This window comes from Camelina sativa, chromosome 9 (genome assembly GCF_000633955.1).
Source record: "Camelina sativa cultivar DH55 chromosome 9, Cs, whole genome shotgun sequence".
NCBI lineage: Eukaryota > Viridiplantae > Streptophyta > Magnoliopsida > Brassicales > Brassicaceae > Camelina > Camelina sativa.
Window position 1 is genome coordinate 13343364 of NC_025693.1, and position 23380 is coordinate 13366743.

A 23380-nucleotide genomic window follows, 5' to 3' on the forward strand; every position below is an offset into this window, starting at 1 on the left:
ATAAAGGTAACTTAACCATGGTTAAACAGAGTTAAACCTAGGGTTTAGATTTTGGCCACCCTACATATAAATACATGGAGTAAGAACCCTACCTCGTAGCCGGTAGCCCCAATATAATAACCACAGCACCAGAAAAACATTTTTTTACTCTCTCTGATTGATTATCATTTTCTCTGCTTCTTTTATTCATTTGTGTTTAGGGTTTTGTTATTTCTAAATGGTTTTTAATTTAATATTCTTATTCATCGTCTCTTTAAGTTACTCGATTTTATAATATTTATATATCCATTTGTTGCAAATGATGAGTAAATCACAATTGATAGAAGAAGCTCTAAATTATTGAGCAGTGTTGGAAATCATAAACTTCCATGACTCTGATGCAATTTTGATCTAAGAAATTTTCAAATCTTTTGATCGTATTTCTTCTCTTCTTTCCAGATTTTGTAAATAATCTTATGATTTTTGGTTTCCATTTTCTTTTTACTTTCTCTACACTTTTCAAATTGAGTCGGATCTAACCAGTTTATCTATTTTCTTTGATTCCTTAGATTAAAAAAAAAATCTGCAACAAATTGTTTTTAGTAAACAGTAACAATACCATTGAGAAAATGTCATTAGTAATTCCATAATACTCTGTATTTTTTATTTTGGTATGCCCAATTGAACTATACAAAACATGGCCAAAAAATGAAAAAAAAACTATAGTATATGAATATTTCAAGCTTATAATATAAGCTAATGTAAACGATAACAGTGACAAAAAATGAGCAAGCTAGAAAAAGAAAGCTTCATCATATACACAAGACAAAAAAGATGGAATCAATCATCAATTGTTTTTTGGTAGTCATATAGTCGTTTGATAGCATTACAATTATCATAACTAAACAAAAAAAAAAAAAACAAACTTTGGATTGTCTTCTGTTCTTAGAAATCCATGTTACGAAGCATCGTGATCGTTGTCGCCATCGAAATACTCATCGTCTCTTTGGATCTGCTTATCCCGCGAGCGCTCTGAAACAATCAAACCGTTTTCAATATATAAAATTTGTCGCTGAAAAAACAAGGGGAATAAGGTAGATTTCAAGGTAGTTTTTCAATACTTACGATCCACGCGTACATCCGGGTTTTGTTCGTCTTCATCAAAGTCTGGTATGTAGAAATCAGGTGGTACCTAAAAAAGTCAAGTCAAAAACTGATTAGTGTTAGATAACACATTGATTAAACATCAATAGTGTGATGATGATCCGAGTTTTACCTCTTGCATCTGCACGCTAGGAGCATGTTGAATGAAACGCAAATTCTCCAAAATCTGCACTTTGATCGAACTGATGTACGATTTGGTATTTAGATTCTCCTGTTACAATTTCAAAACACAAATGAATCACTCTTTAGATTTATTATAAAGCAACGAGGAACTGTAAGTGTTTACACAAGAACTCTCCTTACAATGTGACCACCAGGTATCTTCAAAGAAAAATCCGGCGCAAAATACTTGATGTAGTCGTTTTCAGGGATCTCTGCAGAAACAATTAACCTGTGAGCTCTCAAATTCCCAAAACATGAATCACTCTCTAACAAACATTACTAACCATTAGGAAGTTCTGTGTCCAAAAGAATGCCAGTCTCAACAGTCCAACACCGAGCTACATTCTCCTTTGTGTATCCTCCACCTCCTGTAACCTAATTAAACAATCAGAAAAGAAACTGTCTTCATCGTCAAGGAAACTTAACTAAGACTACAAAAAGGCCGTACTAGATAGATGTCAAGAAAGATAGATAACCAGTAAGGGAAGATTGAACTTCTTCACGAATTTAACACATTCAGCATGCCCTGCACAAGGGGAAGCCATTTCAGAATAACAAGTCCCATAGAAACTAGCAAAAGAGAGATTTGAAAGAGAGAAAGAGATTTTGATTACAAGAAGAAAAAAGCACCATCAATAGAGAGATTAAAGCACCCTAGTCGATCCCTGGCTAGTGAATCTGCCCCGCATTGAAGCACAATTGCACCCGGTTGATATATCTCAACAACCTTGGAAATTATCTAAAAGAAGGAAAAGGTTTACCGATCGAGATCAAAACACGAGCAACGTTTGAAAAGAATTGAAATTTGAGTGGTTTGGTTCAAGAACTTACTGTCCTGAAGAGACGGTTGAAACTACTGTCATCAATACCATCCTTCAGTGGCACATTGATGGCGTAAAATTTCCCTTCTCTTTCTCCTATTTCCTTTTTAAAGAAAAAGTATGTCACAGTGACAATTCATCCAAACACATAGAAACAGTCCTCACAGAATCGGTACACGAATATTACCTTAACATCGCCGGTCCCAGGAAAGAACTTATCCCCAAACTTATGAAAGCTGACAGTCATCACTCTGTCATAACAAGATTCAAAGATATTGGTAATCAGTTTCTATCGTAACAACTTAAGACTAACTGACTCTAAGACTAATCAAAGTGTACCAACCTGTCAGTGAAGTAAAAAGCTTCTTCAACTCCATCACCGTGATGAACATCTATATCTATGTATAGCACACGGGGATGGTGTTTCAGCAACTCAAGAATTCCTAGTACGAGATCGTTGATGTAACAAAACCCTGATGCATCACATTTTTTGGCATGGTGCAACCCGCCCGCCCAATTTATAGCAATGTCACAGAGTTTGTTGTTTAATCTGCGTGCAGCATCTACAGACAAAATTTTCAGTCAACAATGCTCTGAAGTGACAACCAAACATGAATACCAACATATACTGCAAGTATATTTACCTATTGTTCCTCCTGCGTAAATTTGACAAAATTCAAACAAATCCTCAAAGACAGGACAATCCTCTCCCAAATTATCTGCATCAAAGTAACTAATTTCAGCTAAATATGATAGAATTGCAAAATAAGAAAACAATTAATGAAGACACAAAACTTACATCTAGCCATTTCATTGGGAAACAAGTTCTGATTTTCTGGATTAATTCGTTGCAGGAACTCCACATAGTCGGGAGAATGAAACTGAGCCATCTCAATAGGATATGCCTTGTGTGGACGCTGAAACGATAGAGAACACATAAAGACTTTAAACTTTAGTAGAGATGAATGTAAGAAGAACAAGAAACATGAAAGATAAGCAAGAGACACTAACATAAACTTCCATCTTGCTATGGAGGCCATATGCAAGGATAAGATGATGAGTCATGCAAAGCCTGTGAGGTTTCATTGGGTGATTTGGACCAAAATAGACGCTCCCCACGTCCCCTGAACCACATTAAAAAAAATCATCAGCATCTAAACCATGTAACCCATGTAAACCAAAAAGTTTGAGATTCACTAACCCATGTAATCTGCCACAAAATCTCCCATAAGCAAAAAGTTCTAGGGTTTCATATTTTCAGCAAAGAAAGAACAAGACACTTGGCCAAAACATTCACAAGCACTAGAATCATCTTCATAACTAGAAGGCTGGATTCTGGCTTAAGCTAAAACAAGAGCCAAGGAACCGAATAAAAACAGAAACTTCACCTAAAACCCTTTGTTCTTTTCATCAAAAACCCTACTCAAAAACTAAATCGAGCTGGAGTATATCCAAACTAATCGTAACCCTTTACTTATTCTAGAGTTTAGATGTGAAAGATTCAACCTTTCGATGCATCTATTGAGCAACAAAGACAACAAGAGTAGCGCGGTTCAAGTGGATGAAATTGCTCAAGAATTACAAAGTGAAACTAAAGAATAAAGAATTTTTGGAGATTTTTTTCTCTTAAAGAAAATAAAAGAAAAGGGAGAGAGATGAATATACCATCATAAAAGTAGGAGATTTTGTCCTTGGAGCGCATCTCTTAAAGAAGACAAGTCACAGAGATCGTGCGATATCAATTTGAGAGGAGTATTAGACAGAGAAATTTCGAGGGCGGCGTTGGCTTCAGTAGAGATGAGACGAATTCTCCATTACTAAAGTCGCAGAGATTTCACGAGTTTCCGGCAGAACAGAGAAGAGAAGACAAGAGAGGAGCAACGAAGCGAATAGAAGAAGAGAGAGAAGAGATAGTCCAAAGCGAGACGATGTCGTTTAGTGTTATGATGACATGGCAGATGACGTCATTCCAAGTGTATTGATATAAAAAAAGCTGTTTTTGACTCAATAAAACCAGACCGATAGCCTTCCATCATTTGAACCGAATCGAATTAAACAGCATAAAAACCAAACCAAATCGTAAGTTACAAGTTCTTTAACCTTAAATCTCCTTTCACTGAAAAATTACCTAGCTTGTCTCTATAATCGTAGGCTACTTTGTCATCACGGGGAAAATCGGTATTTTCATACCCTAACTAAGGGGTATGTTGAATTCCTACCCCAACTTTGACACTAAACAAATCCATACATTATGTTCAATAATATTCAAATTCAAGACACCAACTTGTAAAACTGTGTTGAATCATACACAAGTCGTTAACGGCTGCTTACGTGGAAGCCACGTAAAAAACGATGTCGTTTTGAGAAACAAAATAAAGGGCTTACTTTGGCTAAAACGACGTCGTTTCAATCTTCTTCTTCCTCTGTTTCTTTCCACTCCTCGACCGCTCTATTATTCCCATCTTCCTCTTCTTCTCCGCATTCTCTCCACACTCGCTGCGTTTCAAACGCTGAAGTCAGCTCTATGGACCACCGTAGTGGCTCTAAGCGGTTAGATTGGCAAGCCGAGGAAGTCCAAGACGAAGACAAGATCCTAGAAGTGGATACTTGGAAGCCTCATTTTCACCCCAAACCGCTACGTTCAGAGTGAAACAACGAGTCTCCAAGGAAAAGACAACAATCTTTGTTGGGTCCAAGGAGTACAGAGAATAGTCCACAAGTTGGGTCTAGTGGATCAAGACGAAGAACTCCGTTTACGCCGACATCAAGAAGCGAGTATTCTTGGGGATGTAATAACTATTACTGCTCGGGTTATCATCCGAATTACATGGCTAACACAGAGTTTTATAAAGCTAAAGTCCAGTCACAGAGCGCACCGAAACAGATAGCTGAGGTCTCTAATGATACCAGTGGCTACAAGAGATCTGTTCAGGGACAGTATTACTACTACACGGCGGTTGCAGAAGAGAGTACGGATGTTGGAAGCCCTAGATACTACGGAGGAGGACTTTCTGATCGATTGAATCCTAACCAAAGCGCGAAATCGAGGATACATTCTTCGTTTCTTGTTTACAAAGAGGAAAGGTTTAGTAGTAAGTTACAAGTTGCAATCGGTGTTAGGGTCGATGGTGAAACCCAAGAAAACACCGCAGAAATGAGATAACGTAGAAATGGCGGTGGCTTTAGAGTTATAGACATTGATGAGTTCCATGAAGCAATTGCAGAGCCACTTTCTCTTCTCCGACGAATCAGAGTAAGTTTCGATCACCGTCATCGCAGAAAGAAAAGAGGAAGAATAAGATTGAAACGACGTAGTTTTAGCCAAAATAAGCCCTTAATTTTGTTTCTCAAAACGACGTCGTTTCTTACGTGGCTTCCACGTAAGCAGCCATTAACGGCTTGTGTATGATTCAACACAGTTTTACAAGTTGGTGTCTTGAATTTGAATATTATTGAACATAATGTATGGATTTGCTCAATGTCAAAGTTGGGGTAGGAATTCAACATACCCCCTTAGCTAGGGTATGAAAATACCGATTTTCCGTCATCACGGAGGCTTCCACTATCTTACTTCTCATAAGACGTTCCCAGTTGCTTAACATCATTGTAGTTGTAACATTCCTCACTTACGTCGTCTCTGTGACCATAATCACTCTTGTACGCAAAACTCTATTAATTTGAGTGATAAACTCTTGTCTACCATCTGGATATCTCCAAGAAACCGAAGAATCTCCAAGTTGAATAAACCGAGCAGTCAAAGAGCAATGTGTCAAAGGGCAACCCAAATAGTCAGAGTCACACCAAGCTGTTAGTCAAAGTTCAGAACCAAATTGAAGAAGAATACCTTGACCGGGTTACTCTTGAGATAACAAACAACATGACGGACAGCCTCCTAATATGTTTGGTTCTCTCATGGAACATTGGGTTCTTACTCAGATGAATAGTAGACTGATTATCGCAATGAAGTGGCACAAGAGCTGAACAATCAACACCCATTGAAGTGATCACTTTTCGCAACCATAAAATCTCACAAACTGTCTCGGCTATGGTGCGATACTCAGCCTCAGCCGAAGAGGGAGAAACCACATCTTGCTTCCGTGTTTTCCAAGAAACAAAAGAATCTCCAAGGCAATCCAAATAGTCAGAGTCACACCAAGCCGTTAGTCAAAGTTCTAAACCAAATTGAAGAAGAATACCTTGATTGGGGTTACTCTTGAGATAACAAACAACATGACGGGCAGTAATGACCTAGATAATATATGAATAGCATACGAGAGTTGTGGTCTAGTAACACCGAGATAGATAAGGCGACCAACCAATAAACGATAACGAAAAGGATTAGGTAGCGCCTCACCTTTAGCCTAAGCCAACTGATGAATATGTTCAATTGGATGAGAAACTGGTTGTGCCCCAAGAAAACTCGTATCTAAAATTATTGCAAGTGTATACTTTCGCTGAGAAAGATACAGTAGAATTCCATGCAACTTCAATGTCCAAAAAAAACTTAGAGATAAAAGAGCTCAAAAACTCCTTAGAATGAGTAATGACCTTATTGGAGTTCCTTGTAACCATAAGATCATCAATGTAGACAAAGACAATTATACGTCTCTCGACATCAGCATAAGTGAATAAGGATTAGTCTTTGAAACTTTGTTAAAACCATACTCTTTAAGAGCTTTGGAGAGCTTGGAAAACAAACAACGGGTGGCTTTTTTAAGCCCGTAAATAGATTTTTGTAGGCGGAAAACCTGTGATTTATCATTGGTAAAAAAACCTGGAGGAAAACAGATGAATACTTCTTCTTCGAGGTCATCATGTAAGAAAGCATTGTGGACATACATTTGGTGTATTTCCCAATTGCGAGCCACCACAAATTTCAAAAAAAAAACACACAATCGTCATCTTACAAACTGGTGCAAACATTTTCGTGCAATCAAGATCCTCAATTTGGTTGTTACCAAAAACAACTAACCTAGCCTTGTAACACTCAAGAGTGCCATTGGGTTTGTATTTCAAAGTAGATACCCATATACAGCCAAGAGCTTTCTTACCCGAAGGTAATTTCTCAGTCGTCCAAGTTCCTTGATCTTGAGAGCCGTTATTTCACCACGAACAGCTTTTCGCCAGTTCTCATCTTCCATAGCCTTGGCATATGTTTTAGGAATCACACCACGAACAGCTTTTAGGAATCACACGTGATTGCATCTAGAAAAGCTCGATGCTGATCTAAAAATTGTGGACAGTCAACATATGAATCGATAGGATACCAACAAGAGTCAACAAAATCATTATCGGAGGCCTCATGAGTCGTATTTTTCACATATCCGTGAAGATGTGTACACTGAAATTTTTGGCGACATCCTTTCTCCATAGATTCGTCAGAATCATTAGTAGAAGACTCTAATACAATAGAAGACTCAGCCGAAAAATCAATAGGTTCCGGCTCCAAAGATGTAGAAGAGGTTGGAGACATACTCTCCGGTGACAATGTCCGAGACTCTACATGAGGAGTCATTGTAGAAGGAGTGATTGGTTCCGTAGGTGAAACCAGAGATTCACTAGGAAGAGGAGTCATAGCAGGTGGTTCCAAACTACTAGGCGGAACAAATTTCAAGTTAAGAAAATCATCATCATCAATGATAGGAGTCAATGTAGCTTTATACGGTGAAGAAAAAGGAGAATCCAAGCTAGCATGAGAAAACGAAAACCATGTCTCAATAAAAAAAAACATCCCGAGATATTGAAAGAACACTGGTATCAAGATTATAAACCTTCCAACCCTTCTTCCCGAAAAGGTAACCAAGAAAAATGGATCGATTAATTTGAGAGGCAAATTTATCACCTCCATGTCTATGATTATGAACATAACATATACAACCAAAAATTTTGAGATGATTCATAGGTGGTGATTGCGCATAAAGCCTCTCGATAGGAGTCTTTCCATGAATCACTGTCGTTGGTGTTCTATTAATTAAATAACCAGCTTTAAGAACGCAAGAACTCCAAAACTCAACAGAAATCTGAGCTTGAAAATGCAAGGCTCGAGCTACATTATGGATGTGGCGATGTTTATGCTCCACTCGTCCGTTCTGTTGGGGAGTTCCAAAGTAAGAAGTTTCATGAATAATCCCCTTCTCTCTAAAAAACCACTAAGGCTTAGAAATTCAGATCCATTGTCACTTCTAATAATCTTAACCTTTCGTTCAAATTGTCTTTCAACCAAAGAGATGAAATCACGTAGAGCAGAAGCAGTTTGAGACTTATTTGGCAGCAAATAAATCCATATAGCATGAGAGTAGTCGTTCAGACTTGTTAAGAAAAACTATGATCCACAAATCTCCTTTGTATGATAAGGACCCCATAAATCACAATGAACTAACAAAAAAACTTCAGAATTTTTATTAATGCTCAAAGGGAAATAATCATGTGTTTACTTTGCCCAAATACAAACATCACAAGCCTTGGAATCAAAACTACTACTACTAGAATTCAATTAAGACAACATCTCCATATCTGTAGAAGAAGGATGTCCTCAACGACAATGCCACACTTCCTTAGGTTTCCTCTCCAAAGTTTATGTCAATGTCGCAGCTGCCATCCCTCTAAAAAAATACAGACCATTCTGCTGTTCACCTGCGCCAATCACCATCCGAGTGATGCGGTCCTGAGTAATGCAAAGTCTATCAGATATCTAGAAAATGCAACTCCGATATTGAATTAACTGAGAAACCGATATAAGATGACAATGTAAGCCATCAACAAAGAACACTGATAACATCATTATTTTACTCATATTAGCTATATTTTTAGTATGCATTTAAAAAAAATTTGTTAAGATTTCAGGTATAAAAGGTCTATTATCAAGTATTTCAGGTTTTAACAATGTTTTACAGATTTTATAGAAAATTGGACCAAAAGACAAGCAAAACATGTTTCAGGACAAATTCAGAGCTTTACTGTACAAGCCACTTTTGAATAACTTCCAGAACTCTTATTATATTATGATTGGTGTCTATGGAAATTTGGAAGAGTCATCTTTCTCCTCGAAGTGGAATCAAGTCAATCCATTCAGCCATCAGGAAGATATGCCGATTTATCGACAGGTGTTATAAACCGACGTAAAGAGAAGCATCTAGCCACTGGAATTTTATTGAAGACCTGACCAGAAACCATCACGGCGGCCCAGTCCAAGCCTTCACCACGGTCCAGAGTCCTCTTTCGCCGCCCCTTGTTCTGCATTCAAGAAGAAAATACGCTTTTACCCTTACAAACCATAATCCAAGTCAAAACCCTATAAATACTCTTCAAAACCTAGGTTTCAGGTGTGCTTCTTTTGTGCCTCTTAGTTCTTCATCCACGCCTCCAACAGCTGCCCTAGAGACGACCAGAGACTCCTCCACAGCCGTTGAAGCTCGTCCTCTCTCAGTTCCTCTTGGAAGCCATCATCATTCACCTTGGAAGTCATCCATCTCTACTCTTTCTTATATCTTTCATACTTTCATCGCTTTTGGGATACAAGTTACTTTTGTGACAACTAGAGAAGTTTCTTTTTAACCCATTTTATTATTTGATTCGTTTTTGATGATATACTTTATAATATCAATATCGTTTCTAACACACGCTTCTGTTTTAGGGTGCAACCAAATAGGCTTCCCTACTGCACTTACCAAAAATTCCAAACTCTTGTCCGTAAACATTGTGGGAGGAACATTTTTTAACGTAACACATAATGGTATGGACTTCATGGCTGGTTGAGCTTCTTCAGCAAAGAGAGTCCACTTTGACACTATCATCAGTAGATCTGTAATATTCCACATTCCACGATTTAGAACTCTTTGCCTCATACCCTAATTCTGGATGCGAAATTTAACGGTGGACTCATTCACCGCAAACACATCAATCAAAAACGTTTGGTTCCCTAACCTCCAGATCTTGTTCACAATCATATGAATTCTTTCGACATGAGTAGCTTTGACGTGGAGAAATTTTCCAATCACCAAATCCTTCTAGAGAGGCTTGGCCACGACAAACACCTCCCGAGGGACGACAACCCTCTCCTTACCATCCACCTCCGAGATTTAAAACTTCTGCCGAGAGAAGGTACCAAGAAGGTCTCTAAAAGTTACTTTTAATTTACATCTTGATTTGCATTTGAATTGTGTTAGTCTTACTATATTCCGAGCTAGCCATCCATATTTAGTCTTAAAAATTGGCGTATAAAGGATCCACGAGTCATGTAATCATGCGAGTGTGAGAAGGTGTTAAACAAAAATAAGTAATATCCAATACCAATACTAAGTCTTTATCCACAAATATATTATGATAGCTTTTCTTCAACTTTGTAAAGTTGCAAATAAATTTATTTTGAGGACGATGCGAATAAGCAACAATTAATGCCCCACGTAGATACGAATAAATATGTGCGAGTATCAGTGCCCCACGTAAATTGTATATAGCATTTCATAATCTTATTTGTTTTTTTTTTTATGTTGTAGAACGAGACTTATTATATTTTTACATAATATTATCAGAGTAAATATCAAATAGCAGAATCAAAAAGATCAAAGAGGATGCAAACTAAAACTACCAGTAATGACATGAATAATAAAAACATAACAACTATTCCAAGCAATAGTTTTGTTCATGGGGTCTCTACCGGTAGTTTAGACCTCATCATTCACTTGGGAGGATGAAAATAGCCATACGTTGCAAAGAAAGCTTGAATTATCGTGAGAAGGACAAGCGTCAAAGCAGCGCAAGATGAAAGAGCAGTCCAAGGACTATCAAAATGGGTATGCTTGAATCCTGCCCATTGAACATGCCATCCTCGTGAAGTATACTTATTAACTCCTTCGAAAACATCAGCTAAGTAACTTTCACCGATGTCAAAGTTAACATCTTTACCGACAACCTTAAAGAATCGAGAGACTTCATCCCCTGACCCGAAATAGTTCTCAAGAATCCCTACTTCGCTTAGAAACATAGCATCAGCCTCGCTTTTGAGAAGACATCCCATGAAAGCTACATAGCTCGTTATGTGCTTCTTACAATAAACATAAAACTGCTCGAAGGAAACACAATTAAGGAAGACGGAAATGAGAAAATCATCCAAGATCAACACTGGTATCTCGAGGTATTTTCCCTTAAGCCTTATGTCCAATAGTGTTTCAGCATTGTTCCTCGGTTTGAACTTTATCATCCCCTTCAACTGAAGTTTTCTTGCTGAAAGAATCATTTTCAGATGAGGACGGCCTGGAGGATCTTCTTCTTCTAGCGAATCTGATATTTGTTTTCCTTCTTCGAGCATGGAATCCAACTCTTGTTTTTCTTTTTCGAGCATGGATTCTTGGTTTGCTTTTTTGAGCATGGAATCCATTTCTTCTTTTCCTTTTTTGAGTATGGAATCCATCTCTTGTTTTCCTTTTTCGAGCACGGACTGCAATTCTTGTTTCCCTTTTTTGAGCATGGCATCCAATTCTTTTTTTTCTTCTCCAAGAATACAAAACTTCCGAATCAGATCAAGAAAATGTTTTCCCTGTTTTTCTTCTTTAGTAATATCAGGCATAAAAATCTTTCGAATCAAATCAAGAAGATGATTTGCCTCAAGTTTTTGGTGTTTTAACCAAAACTCTTTTGGCTTTTGGAACGAGTAGTTGAAAAAATGATATGTAAACGTATTTAGCCCACTCGAGGATTCTATCTTTGATCTTTCGAATATAGTTTGAAGAAGAAAGTAAGGAACCTGATTCTCCAAAAGTAGTAGGTCACTCCTTACAGCCGGTAAAATCCATGGCATTACAAAAATAGGATCATTCTCAATCTCATAGTACCTAACTTTTCCGGCTACCGCTAGGAACAACATTAGAATGAAGCAACCGTCAAGAACCATCATTTCAATCAAGTTCTTCCGACCTAACAGATCATCATCGTTATAAAGGTTCTCGGAATACGATTCTCTAATATCTCCCTCCAACTTTGAAACTGCTTCGATAAGATCTTTTGAATCCACACCCTTTTTCTTAGCTTCAGCCATGAAAAAACCGAGGAAACGATGTTTGTGCTCTTCAATCATTTTGAGATGCGATTTTCCATGATGGTATGGGCCAAATGAGACAACCCTCGGTTCATAAGCCTTCTTGTTGTTTTCTTCGAGTCTTTCAGGGATTTTAAAGATGCAACACTTTTCTCTTCCAGCTGATTTCTTCAGAAGCTTCGGGTCCGATCCTCCTGAAAGTTCTACTACAACTACATCTATACCAGCATCTTCGTCATCTTTCTTTCCTCCCTTTGCTTCTTCATGAGGATTCATTATATGATTCTGAATTTGTGACGATATCTTTTGTTGGAATAATCAAGGAAGAGGACCGAATGAGCAAGTGTGGGAGGAGGAAGGAGAGTAAACACAACGTTGCTTTCATAGGGAAAACCGTGAATTTCCAAATAACTAATTAAAATTAAAATTTTCATTTTAAAATAAAGCATTTGATACGCTGTCATTATTATTACATCAATTACATGGAAATATCACGTGATATACATAGCATAAAAGACATATCGACTATGTATAATATATAGAACGTAATATTCTTAATGTTTTCTAGCTTAGTTTAATATTTCACTTCAAAGACGTTTGAAAAAATGTTGACAGGAAAAATTTGAAGAGTTTTTAATTGTCTAAAAGCTTAGACCTTCCCCAACGGAGGTTTTAAGCGAAAAGAGATTAAAAAAAAAAAAAAAAAAAAAAAANGAAAATTGAGAAAAATTGAAGAGCTCCTCTTATATAGTAACCTCAATTTCACATAAGAGACTGTGACGTGTCGTTGGCTCCGTTTAATCCAGAGCAATTTTTTTGGCCCGATTGTGTTCTTTTTCTTCCTCTCCCTCTCTCTCTCTTTCTCGCGAATCTCTCAATCGGATGAAATGGGATTGGTTGGAATCGTAGGAGATTGGAATCGGAGGAGGAGATTGAATCGATTCTCAATTGGCAGTTATTTAACTACCATCAGAGGAAATATACAAGATACAAAGAGAAGATGGGTGCTCCGTTAGTGTGCGACGGGCATTCTCGTCCCGTCGTCGATGTGGCTTATAGTCCGATGACTCCAGATGGATTCTTTCTCATTAGCGCAAGCAAATGTATGATCTTTGATATGGATGATTCTAAGTCTTTGATCGATTTGTATTTATAAATCTATGTTCTTTATATGTAACTGCGGCTATTTTGGATTATGAATATTATGATTTGCATAGCGGATGTGCTTTGAAGAATTGATTTGGCTGCCTCTTGTTATTAACGTCTGTTTGGATTTTCTTGACTGATCTAATGGGGAAATTAGGATGATGAGTTGTCTACATTGTTGTAAATCCAGTTGAGAAGATTATACTGAAAGAGGTGTTGAAGCGCAAAGGTTAACTTATTTATTTTTTCGTATGGCAGCACAAATAGTAGAGAGAGATGACAAAAGTTCAGTCACTGAAGGAGATCTCCCTCTGGTGGTAAATGAAGGTAGGTTGTGAGTCGTGTGACATTAATCTATGAAAGTAATATAATGAAACTTTTTGCTCAATTTATGGTCTTTCTCTCTATGGTAGGTGAAAACCTGGACAAAGAAACGCCACCGCTTAGCATCCTACTTCAAAATCTATCAAACAATTTGAAGTCGATATGCAAAATCTTAGGTACCACTCCCTTTACTGAATCTCAGGCAGAAGAAGCATCAGAGAGAACGCCTGAGAAGAACATTGGTTGTAGTCTCTCTAAGTTATTGAGAGATATAAGTGTGTATGTGTAATATTCATATTGTTTATGTCTAGTTGTGCAATATATGTAAGTATTTAGGTTTAATTGTATGAGTATGTATATAAGGCGTTGAGCCTCCGATGAATACAAGCAAGAAAACCTTTTATACCAAACTAGTTTTCTTGATATGGTATCAGAGCTATACCTAAAATTTTAGGTTTTACGATCTCTGGCTCTTTTACATCTTTGATCTGTTTTTCTATCTTTCTTTGACCTAAGTATCTCGATCTATTCTAATCGACATACTCTCTCTACTCTCTTTACTATGACAGAAGCATCTGCGACTAAACCTACCTCTACCATGACGTCTACTCGCCCTGAGTCTATGCGTCGGAGAATTGATCTTTATGATCTCTCAACTGGGGATAACCCCGGATCTATCATCTCGCAGACACAGTTGCGAGGAAGCAACTATGATGAATGGGCGTTGAATTTGCGTCTTGCTCTTCGCGCCAGGAAGAAGTTTGGGTTTGCGGATGGATCGATTCTCAAACCTAGTGATGACTCGGATGATCTTGAGGACTGGTGGGCGAATAACGCCATGGTGGTTTCGTGGATCAAGCTTACGGTGGCGCCAGATTTGAGCAGTTCACTGTCTCACCATGAAATCGCTTGTGATCTGTGGACGCATATACAAAAGCGTTTCTCAGTGAAGAATTGGCAAAGGGTTCAGCGACTCAAAACAGAACTTGCCAATTGCCAACAAAAGGTACTGCGGTGGAAGCATACTATGGGAAGCTTACCAAACTGTGGACGAGTCTTGCGGATTTTCAGAGAGCTAAGACCGTGGAAGAGATTGCAAAGGAGCGTGAGGAGGACAAGCTTCACCAGTTTCTTATGGGTTTAGATGAAACCTTGTTTGGTGCAGTGAAATCTTCTCTCTTGTCTCGTGATCCATTGCCTTCTCTTGATGAAGCATATCAGGTTGTGACACAAGACGAGGAATCTAAGAGAGGGAGCCGGTTGCTGGAAGAACGCAACGAAGGGGCGAGTTTTGCAGTGCAAACTTTGGTTCGTTCTCGTCAACAGAGTGTGCTTTGTGATCCAGCTGCGGTTTGCACTAGCTGTGGACGAACCGGACATCTTGCTGCAAATTGCTTTCGCAAGATTGGTTACCCTTGGTGGTGGGGTGATCGTCCATGGTCGACTGGCTCGAAACTCCCAACTACGCAATCGAGAAACTCGAGTGGCTCTCATGCTGACCGACGTGGAGCTTTGTCTATGCCTTCTAAGGGCATCGAACCAGCTCATGCCAATCAGGTGGTACTTGCTCAACCAACCGCAGTTGCTAATTCAGTTATCACCGAGGCTGATCGTTCGGATATCATTGGCTTGAGTGATCAAGAATGGGAGTCTTTGAAGAAGATGCTTAACGAACGAAAGCCAGACACACGTGAGCGACTCTCGGGTAAGTATTTTCTCGAATCATGGGTTATTGAGACAGGGGCTTCTAATCACATGACGGGAAGCATTGAGTTCCTTGTTGACATTTGTGATATGCACTCGGTGTATATCAAGTTACCGGACGGCCGGTTTAATGTGGCAACGAAGAAGGGAACTGTGTGTTTGGGTTCAAAGCTGAGATTGTCGAATGTGTTTTTTGTGGATAGTCTTCAGTGCCATCTTATTTCTGTTTCTAAACTCACTAGAGATAGGGGATGTATCTTTCAGATCTCTGATAGACTTTGTGTTGTTCTGGACCGCATCACACAGATGCTGATTGGAGCCGGTGAGCTAGTGAATGGACTCTATTTCTTTAGAGGAGTGGAGGTAGCGGCAATGACACAGATCTTGGACCAGCAATCTGATGATCGGTGGCATCGACGTTTGGGACATCCCTCATCTAAAGCAATGGAGATGTTGAAGTTATCTAATAAGAATAATAGTAGTTGTGGCTTTGATTCAAAGTCTTGTGACGTTTGTATACACTCTAAGCAAACACGTGATTCTTTCCCTTTGAGTATTAATAAGACATCAGCGGTTTTTGAATTAGTTCACTGTGATCTTTGGGGTCCTTACCGGACTACGGCTATTTGTGGGTCAAGATTCTTTCTCACCATAGTTGACGATTATTCACGGGCCGTATGGCTTTATTTGCTACCATCGAAATCACATACAACCTCTACACTACGTGATTTTGTCTCTCTTGTTGAGCGACAATTTTATAAGAAGATTAAGACAATCCAGAGTGATAATGGATCCAAATTTCTTTCTCTTGGTGGTTTCTTCCGTGAAAAAGGAATCATTCATGAGACTTCGTGTGTTGAGACACCCCAATAGAATGGTCGCGTAGAGCGCAAGCATCGCCATATACTAAACGTTGCGCGGGCTTTACGTTTCCAAGCTTCTCTCCCTATCGAGTTTTGGAATTTTTTGCACTGACTGCGGGTTATTTGATTAACCGTACACCGACTGCTATTCTTAATGGGAAGACTCCCTTCGAGATGCTATATGATCGACCACCACTGATGAATCACCTTCGGGTGTTTGGTTGCTTATGTTACGTTCATGATCAACGCCGTGATGGTGATAAGTTTGCTTCTCGGAGTAATAAGTCGATTTTTCTCGGTTATCCGTTTGGGAAAAAGGGTTGGAAGGTTTATAATCTTGATAGTGGTGTGATCTCTGTTTTACACGACATCATTTTCATGGAAACAGGGATTCCATATGCTCTCCTGCCTTCTACGAGTACGGATTCGCCTTTGTTGGTACCTTCTAATTCTCTAACTGCTAGACCTGACGAGGATAATGATTGCTGCGATGAGTTTTTCTCTTTACTTCCTGAAGTTCGTTCTTCTCACACACTACCTTCGGTCGTGGTTCCAGTTGAACAGGGTGCGGATTTGGTCTCATCACCTACACCAGATTCTGAGGCTGTTCCGCCAACTACGGATACTTTGGTCGAGTCTCCTTTGCGTCCAACTTTGTCTCCATCTTCTGTACCATGTTCTCCGTCTCTGGCCGAGTCTTCTAACGAGGCTCCGGAGTTAGAACATGTTGACGAAGTGATTCCTATGGGCAGGGGTTGCAGACAAAATTTTGTTCCCACGAAACTTCATGATTACGTTATTAACACAGCACAAGTTGAGTCTGATGGTGCTATCACGGACTCAAGCTGGTATCCCATTGATTCTTATGTCGATTGTTCGAAGTTTTCAGAGCACCATCGAGCCTTTCTTGCGGCCATAACTGCCGGTGTTATTCCAAAGACGTATGCCGAAGCATTTCTTTATGAAAATTGGCGGAATGCGGTCCGTGTGGAGGTTGATGCTCTTGAGGATCAGGGTACTTGGACTGTTGAGACTCTTCCTCCAGGGAAGAAAGCTTTAGGTTGCAAATGCGTATTTACCTTGAAATATCGGTCGGACGGGACACTTGAACGATATAAGGCTTATTTGGTTGTTCTTGGAAATAATCAAACCGAAGGTTTGGATTACAACGAGACCTTTGTACATGTGTGCAAGATGACTACGGTTCGTACTTTTCTTGAAGTTGCTGTTTCTCGTGATTTGGAGGTTCATCAAATGGATGTACACAATGCATTCTTACATGGGGACTTAGACGAAGAAGTGTATATTCGGTTTCCTCCGGGGTTTTGAACTGATGATAAGACAAAGGTGTGTCGTCTACATAAGTCTCTTTATAGTCTTCGTCAAGCACCTCGATGTTGGTTCGCCAAGCTTTCTACGGCTTTGAAAGATTACGGTTTTAAACAATGTGTGAAGGATTACTCTCTTTTCACTTTTGCGGATGCGGATACACGGATTCATGTTCTTGTGTATGTTGATGATCTTATTGTCACTGGCAGTTCTCCACAGATTATCGCTGGTTTCAAGACATATTTGAGTTCCTGTTTTCATATGAAAGATCTTGGTATTTCGTAATACTTCTTAGGCATTGAAGTGGCTCGTAATTCTGAAGGCATGTACTTGTGTCAACGGAAGTACACACTTGATATCATTTGTGACTCGGGTTTGCTTGGTGCCAGACTAGTATCTCATCCTCTTGAGCAAGATCATCACCTTACGCGCGCTGATGGGGCGGTTCTTCCAGATCCTTTCATGTATCGTCGATTGGTGGGACGGCTTATTTATCTTAGCGTGACTCGTCCAAATATTTCTTATGCTATTCATATGTTCTCACAGTTTATGCATGCTCCACAGGCGCTTCATTGGGAAGCCGAGCTTCGTGTGGTTCGTTATTTGAAGATCAATCCAGGACAGGGCATTCTTTTACGGGCTGGTACAGATCTCCGCATTACGGCCTGGTGTGACTCTGATCATGCTGGTTGCTCACTTAGTCGTCGATCGCTTACGGCTTGGTTTATTCAGCTTGGTGGTTCTCCGGTTTCTTGGCGCACACGGAAACAGGATGTGGTTTCCCGTTCATCGGCTGAGGCTGAGTATCGTTCGATGGCGGAAACAGTGTGCGAACTTCTCTGGTTACGGGAGCTTCTTATGTTTCTTTCTTATCCGATACCACTTCTTTGTGACAATCAGTCGGCTATCCATATAAGTAAGAATCCGGTGTTTCATGAACGTACGAAGCACATAGAGACCGATTATCATTTTATTCGTGATGAGATTCTCCGTGGTGTTATTGCNTGAACTGATGATAAGACAAAGGTGTGTCGTCTACATAAGTCTCTTTATAGTCTTCGTCAAGCACCTCGATGTTGGTTCGCCAAGCTTTCTACGGCTTTGAAAGATTACGGTTTTAAACAATGTGTGAAGGATTACTCTCTTTTCACTTTTGCGGATGCGGATACACGGATTCATGTTCTTGTGTATGTTGATGATCTTATTGTCACTGGCAGTTCTCCACAGATTATCGCTGGTTTCAAGACATATTTGAGTTCCTGTTTTCATATGAAAGATCTTGGTATTTCGTAATACTTCTTAGGCATTGAAGTGGCTCGTAATTCTGAAGGCATGTACTTGTGTCAACGGAAGTACACACTTGATATCATTTGTGACTCGGGTTTGCTTGGTGCCAGACTAGTATCTCATCCTCTTGAGCAAGATCATCACCTTACGCGCGCTGATGGGGCGGTTCTTCCAGATCCTTTCATGTATCGTCGATTGGTGGGACGGCTTATTTATCTTAGCGTGACTCGTCCAAATATTTCTTATGCTATTCATATGTTCTCACAGTTTATGCATGCTCCACAGGCGCTTCATTGGGAAGCCGAGCTTCGTGTGGTTCGTTATTTGAAGATCAATCCAGGACAGGGCATTCTTTTACGGGCTGGTACAGATCTCCGCATTACGGCCTGGTGTGACTCTGATCATGCTGGTTGCTCACTTAGTCGTCGATCGCTTACGGCTTGGTTTATTCAGCTTGGTGGTTCTCCGGTTTCTTGGCGCACACGGAAACAGGATGTGGTTTCCCGTTCATCGGCTGAGGCTGAGTATCGTTCGATGGCGGAAACAGTGTGCGAACTTCTCTGGTTACGGGAGCTTCTTATGTTTCTTTCTTATCCGATACCACTTCTTTGTGACAATCAGTCGGCTATCCATATAAGTAAGAATCCGGTGTTTCATGAACGTACGAAGCACATAGAGACCGATTATCATTTTATTCGTGATGAGATTCTCCGTGGTGTTATTGCTCCTCAATATGTTGGTACTAAAAAACAGCTTGCTGATATCCTTACCAAAGCACTTGGTCGAAAGGAGTTTGATGAGTTTCATGGCAAGTTGGGTATTTGTGATCTTCATACTCCAACTTGAAGGGGGGAAGGGGGGTATTGAGAGATATAAGTGTGTATGTGCAATATTCATATTGTTTATGTTTAGTTGTGCAATATATGTAAGTACTTAGGTTTAATTGTATGAGTATGTATATAAGGCGTTGAGCCTCCGATGAATACAAGCAAGAAAACCTTTTATACCAAACTAGTTTTTTTTGACATAAGCCATGTTTCTTAACAGGTAATATTTTGATTTCCTCAAAAAATTGTCAAACTTCTGAGATTTCTGATAGAGTTCTTGAATTGGTAATTATCTTGGTCATGACTCATGAGATGATTAATTAAGTAAAATTTTAGAGTTTTAAAGGAAATGCTGGTAAGATCAGTGTATATGGTGTTGAATTGTCACTTTCTTGTTGCAGGACTTTTGTAGTGCCATCTCAGATGTGCATCAGTCCAATACATAACAAGAAAGGTATACTCAATCGATCAGACAATGAAATTACGGAGGAAAGGTGAAAGAGTTATTTTTAACTAGTTAAAAAATGCTTTTGTTTTGTTTCCCACTTCTGGGTCCAAATTGTATTCTACTTCAACTATTTTTACTTTCAAAATAATATATTTATAAAAATAAGAATCCTAATTAAAATTCTACCATTGGAGGGGATAATTTTAATTAAGATTCTATAAGTTCTTATTTCAAAAAAAGTACACAACATATTGTTAAAAAATTTAAGACACTCAAAGTTATATATTACTATTGGACTTGCCCTTAGAAACTTGATACGTTTTGCAGTTAATTTGCTTCAAATTCAAAATCAATCTAAAACTTAAAAGTGTTGATACTAATATTTTACCCACGTAATATAAGTATATATCTAAACAATAACATTTTTAAACAGACCAAACGTAAATTGTATCAAGCAAACTCGCTTTTCGACGTAAAGAAGAACAATAAAAAAATAACCATTTGCCAGGATGAAGAACCACAAAGTCTACTACAATTAATTGGAATTGGATCTCATCAACTACGATGAATATTAACAGTTTGACTAAGACTTCAAATTAATAACAAAAGACCACTGGCTATATAATGCCTATCCATACTAGCTAGTAGCCTAGTACTAGTCACTTAATAAGATCTTATCAACAAAGATAAATATTAACGATGTAAATAAGACCATTGACCTTAAACTTAATAACAAAAGTCCACTGACTTATGCCTATCCATACAAATACTTGTCATTTAATTAGACCTCATCAACTAAAATGAATATTAACGGTTTAAATGACCTCTGACCTTTAGAGTTAATAACAAAAGACCACTGACTCTATTGACTAAACTAATAGTCATTGTACAATAGAAATGGAGTCACTTCACTTTTCAAGTATCGGTGCCTCTACGTATTGAAACAACCCTTCCCGTTTTTTTTTTTTTTAATAAATAAATAATAAATAATAATATAATTTAATAACTACAACTAGTGGTCCCATACCCACTAGCCACCTAACCACATTCACAATCCAACAGCGGAACCACATACCAATAAATAACCAATAAAACAATATCCAATAACCAAATAAGTAATATCCAGCATTAATCCCAACCAGTATAAATCAAACAACCAGCAATCCTAACAATGCTCTAAGACTCAATTCTAGCAACCTAACAATGCCAGATAACCATACAATCAAGTCCCTAGAACATCCTCCTCTTCATTGCCTTTGATTCCACGATCACACTTTGCCTTTACCTGCACCACAAACACAAATTGAGATGCATGAGTATTTGATAAACACTCAGTGAGGCAATCCTCCCATCTACTGGGCTATACACACAAGCAATAAGATCTCTACATGCCACAAACAACAATCAATAAAACAAACCAGGCAATATACATAGCATGCAACGTCCATCGTAACTGAACAAGGGGTGTCGACCGACACCAGATGGTGTCGATCGACACTGACTATCTGGTGTCGACCGACACCCTGCCCGACACTCCCGAAAACCCTAGTTTGCGTCGACCGACACCTCCACATGGCATCGTTCGACACTCGCTAAAGTCCCGAGCCGTCCTCGCGTTGGTGTCGACCGACACCCCAACTGGTGTCGACCGACACCGATGCCGAGCAGCGATTTCCCTCGATCAGAAACTCCGAATCTCGCCTCCAAGCTTCTCCAATCCGCTCCTTGCACTCCCAGAAGCCAAACCCAGCCCAGACAGCAACGAAATATCATAGAGAACTCAAAGAAACAACCACATAAGCACCAAATCACATAGAATCTAGAGATCTTAGCTTAGATAAGCCATGGTCATGCACTCACCTCTTTGCAGGAAGATTCTGACCAATAAGAACGAATTCCCTCACTCCTAGCAAGCTTCTAGCACCTTCCCAGCCTTGGATCTCCCAAGAACAGCAAGGAATCTCTCAATCTCTTCCCAATAGCTCAAGAACACTCTCTCTTTGTGTTTTCTCTCAAAAACGGCGAATAAGACAAAACAACACGACCCTAGGTCGTTTTCTTCCTTTAAAACTCGATTTAGGGATTCCCTAAACCAACCACGCAAACCGGACAATTAAAATTGAACCGACCAAACCGACCACAATTGGTGTCGATCGATGCCTCACTAGGAGGTGTCGATCGACACCCTTACCAAAATACCAAAATTTGGTTTGCGGGTGTTACAATTCTCCCCCACCAATATGGATTCGTCCCCGAATCCCGCAATACCGTCCATCTGCCAAGGACCTCCGTGCCACCGTCTGCACGGCCCGCACGTCCCCAGACCGGACTAAACACCGTCAGCCAAGGTTTCCCGTGCCACTGTCGCAACAGCCCGCACACCTCCGACTGACCCTCGAGGTCTCCCTCTAGCCAATATACTCGCATCATAAACACTATTTGCTCACAACTCAGTGCTTCCCCCGTCCGTGGTCGCAACCATCGAATCATGCCGGCTCGCTATCAGGCCAACCGCCTTAAGCTACGGCATCCAGGAAGTCACTCACACACACACACACACCCCGCTCTCAGGTCGCAACCTTCGAGTCATACCGGCTCACTGCCAGGCCACAGCCTACAGCTACGGTATCCAGGGAGTCTCACGCGCCCACTCCCCCCGCTCTCGGGTCGCAACCCTCGAGACATACCGGCTCACTGCCGAGCCTCGGCTCACAGCTACGGTATCCAGGGAGCCTCACATATCCCGCTCTTGGGTCGTCACCCTCAAGCGCGCTCTCGGATCGTCATCCGGAGCAACATACCACTCCCACTCTCTGGCCACAAAGTCCATCGAGCTATCGGTATCACGTGAGTTGGGCCCGCACGGCCTTGAGCAAAAACAAAAACTGATGCCAACGAGTATCTCCCGACTAGATCTACCTCAACATTTCCACAAAACTTTTCCCTTTTTAGTAACTTTCTATTTATGGAAACCTTCCTTTTGTGGAACTTTTCTATTTATGGAAACTTTCCAAAAATAGAAACCCGAGCTATTTCTCTTTTCCCATGACAACAACAGTCAAACATAAAGAAAAATACTCATCTTATTAATCTCAAAAATGTCATAATCGTTACAATCTCAACGAAATTACATCAGAAAAACCAAAAATACAACAACCGGAGCCAACAACCCGCATCCCGAGCACCACCTCATCTTGATACTTAGTCGCACAACCAACCACCCCTAAGCGACCAAATATCAAGAGAGATGGGCTGGAATACTCCGTACCCGCTCCAGCCACGGACTACAACTC

At 39.8% G+C, this 23380-nt stretch overlaps 2 protein-coding genes and 1 pseudogene across 3 annotated transcripts; 1 reads left to right on the top strand and 2 right to left on the bottom strand.

Moving 5' to 3' along the window:
- On the bottom strand, positions 774-4016 carry LOC104710931 (histone deacetylase 9). 2 transcript variants are annotated; one of them, XM_010427583.2, is made up of 14 exons: positions 3792-4016; positions 3138-3250; positions 2926-3043; positions 2771-2845; positions 2470-2689; positions 2314-2377; positions 2137-2229; positions 1936-2044; positions 1782-1831; positions 1590-1680; positions 1447-1517; positions 1256-1354; positions 1105-1171; positions 774-1011 (listed from the first exon to the last, which is right to left on the bottom strand). In XM_010427583.2, the coding sequence occupies exons 1-14, from the start codon at positions 3826-3828 to the stop codon at positions 938-940; spliced, it is 1281 nt and encodes a 426-aa protein (XP_010425885.1). In that variant the 5' UTR covers positions 3829-4016; the 3' UTR covers positions 774-937. The 2 variants fall into 2 exon arrangements, with proteins under 2 accessions (XP_010425885.1, XP_010425886.1); XM_010427584.2 differs by lacking the exons at positions 2137-2229; positions 2314-2377; positions 2470-2689; ... (2 more) ...; positions 3138-3250; positions 3792-4016 and having other exon boundaries at positions 1920-2044.
- Positions 4078-5289, top strand: LOC104715239 (annotated as a pseudogene).
- Positions 10741-12526, bottom strand: LOC104710932 (UPF0481 protein At3g47200-like). The gene has a single exon (XM_019230432.1). The coding sequence runs from the start codon at positions 12433-12435 to the stop codon at positions 10804-10806; it is 1632 nt and encodes a 543-aa protein (XP_019085977.1). The 5' UTR covers positions 12436-12526; the 3' UTR covers positions 10741-10803.

What these genes read in the sequence shown, in the direction of transcription:
- LOC104710931 (XM_010427583.2), bottom strand. Translation starts at nt 3,828, where the DNA reads ATGCGCTCCAAGGACAAAATCTCCTACTTTTATGATG. An exon ending in ATAGCAAGATGGAAGTTTAT is followed by an intron (nt 3,044 to 3,137) that starts GTTAGTGTCTCT and finishes CTATCGTTTCAG; the next exon opens with CGTCCACACAAGGCATATCC. An exon ending in CTAGCGTGCAGATGCAAGAG is followed by an intron (nt 1,172 to 1,255) that starts GTAAAACTCGGA and finishes TGACTTTTTTAG; the next exon opens with GTACCACCTGATTTCTACAT.
- LOC104710932 (XM_019230432.1), bottom strand. Translation starts at nt 12,435, where the DNA reads ATGAATCCTCATGAAGAAGCAAAGGGAGGAAAGAAAGATGACGAAGAT.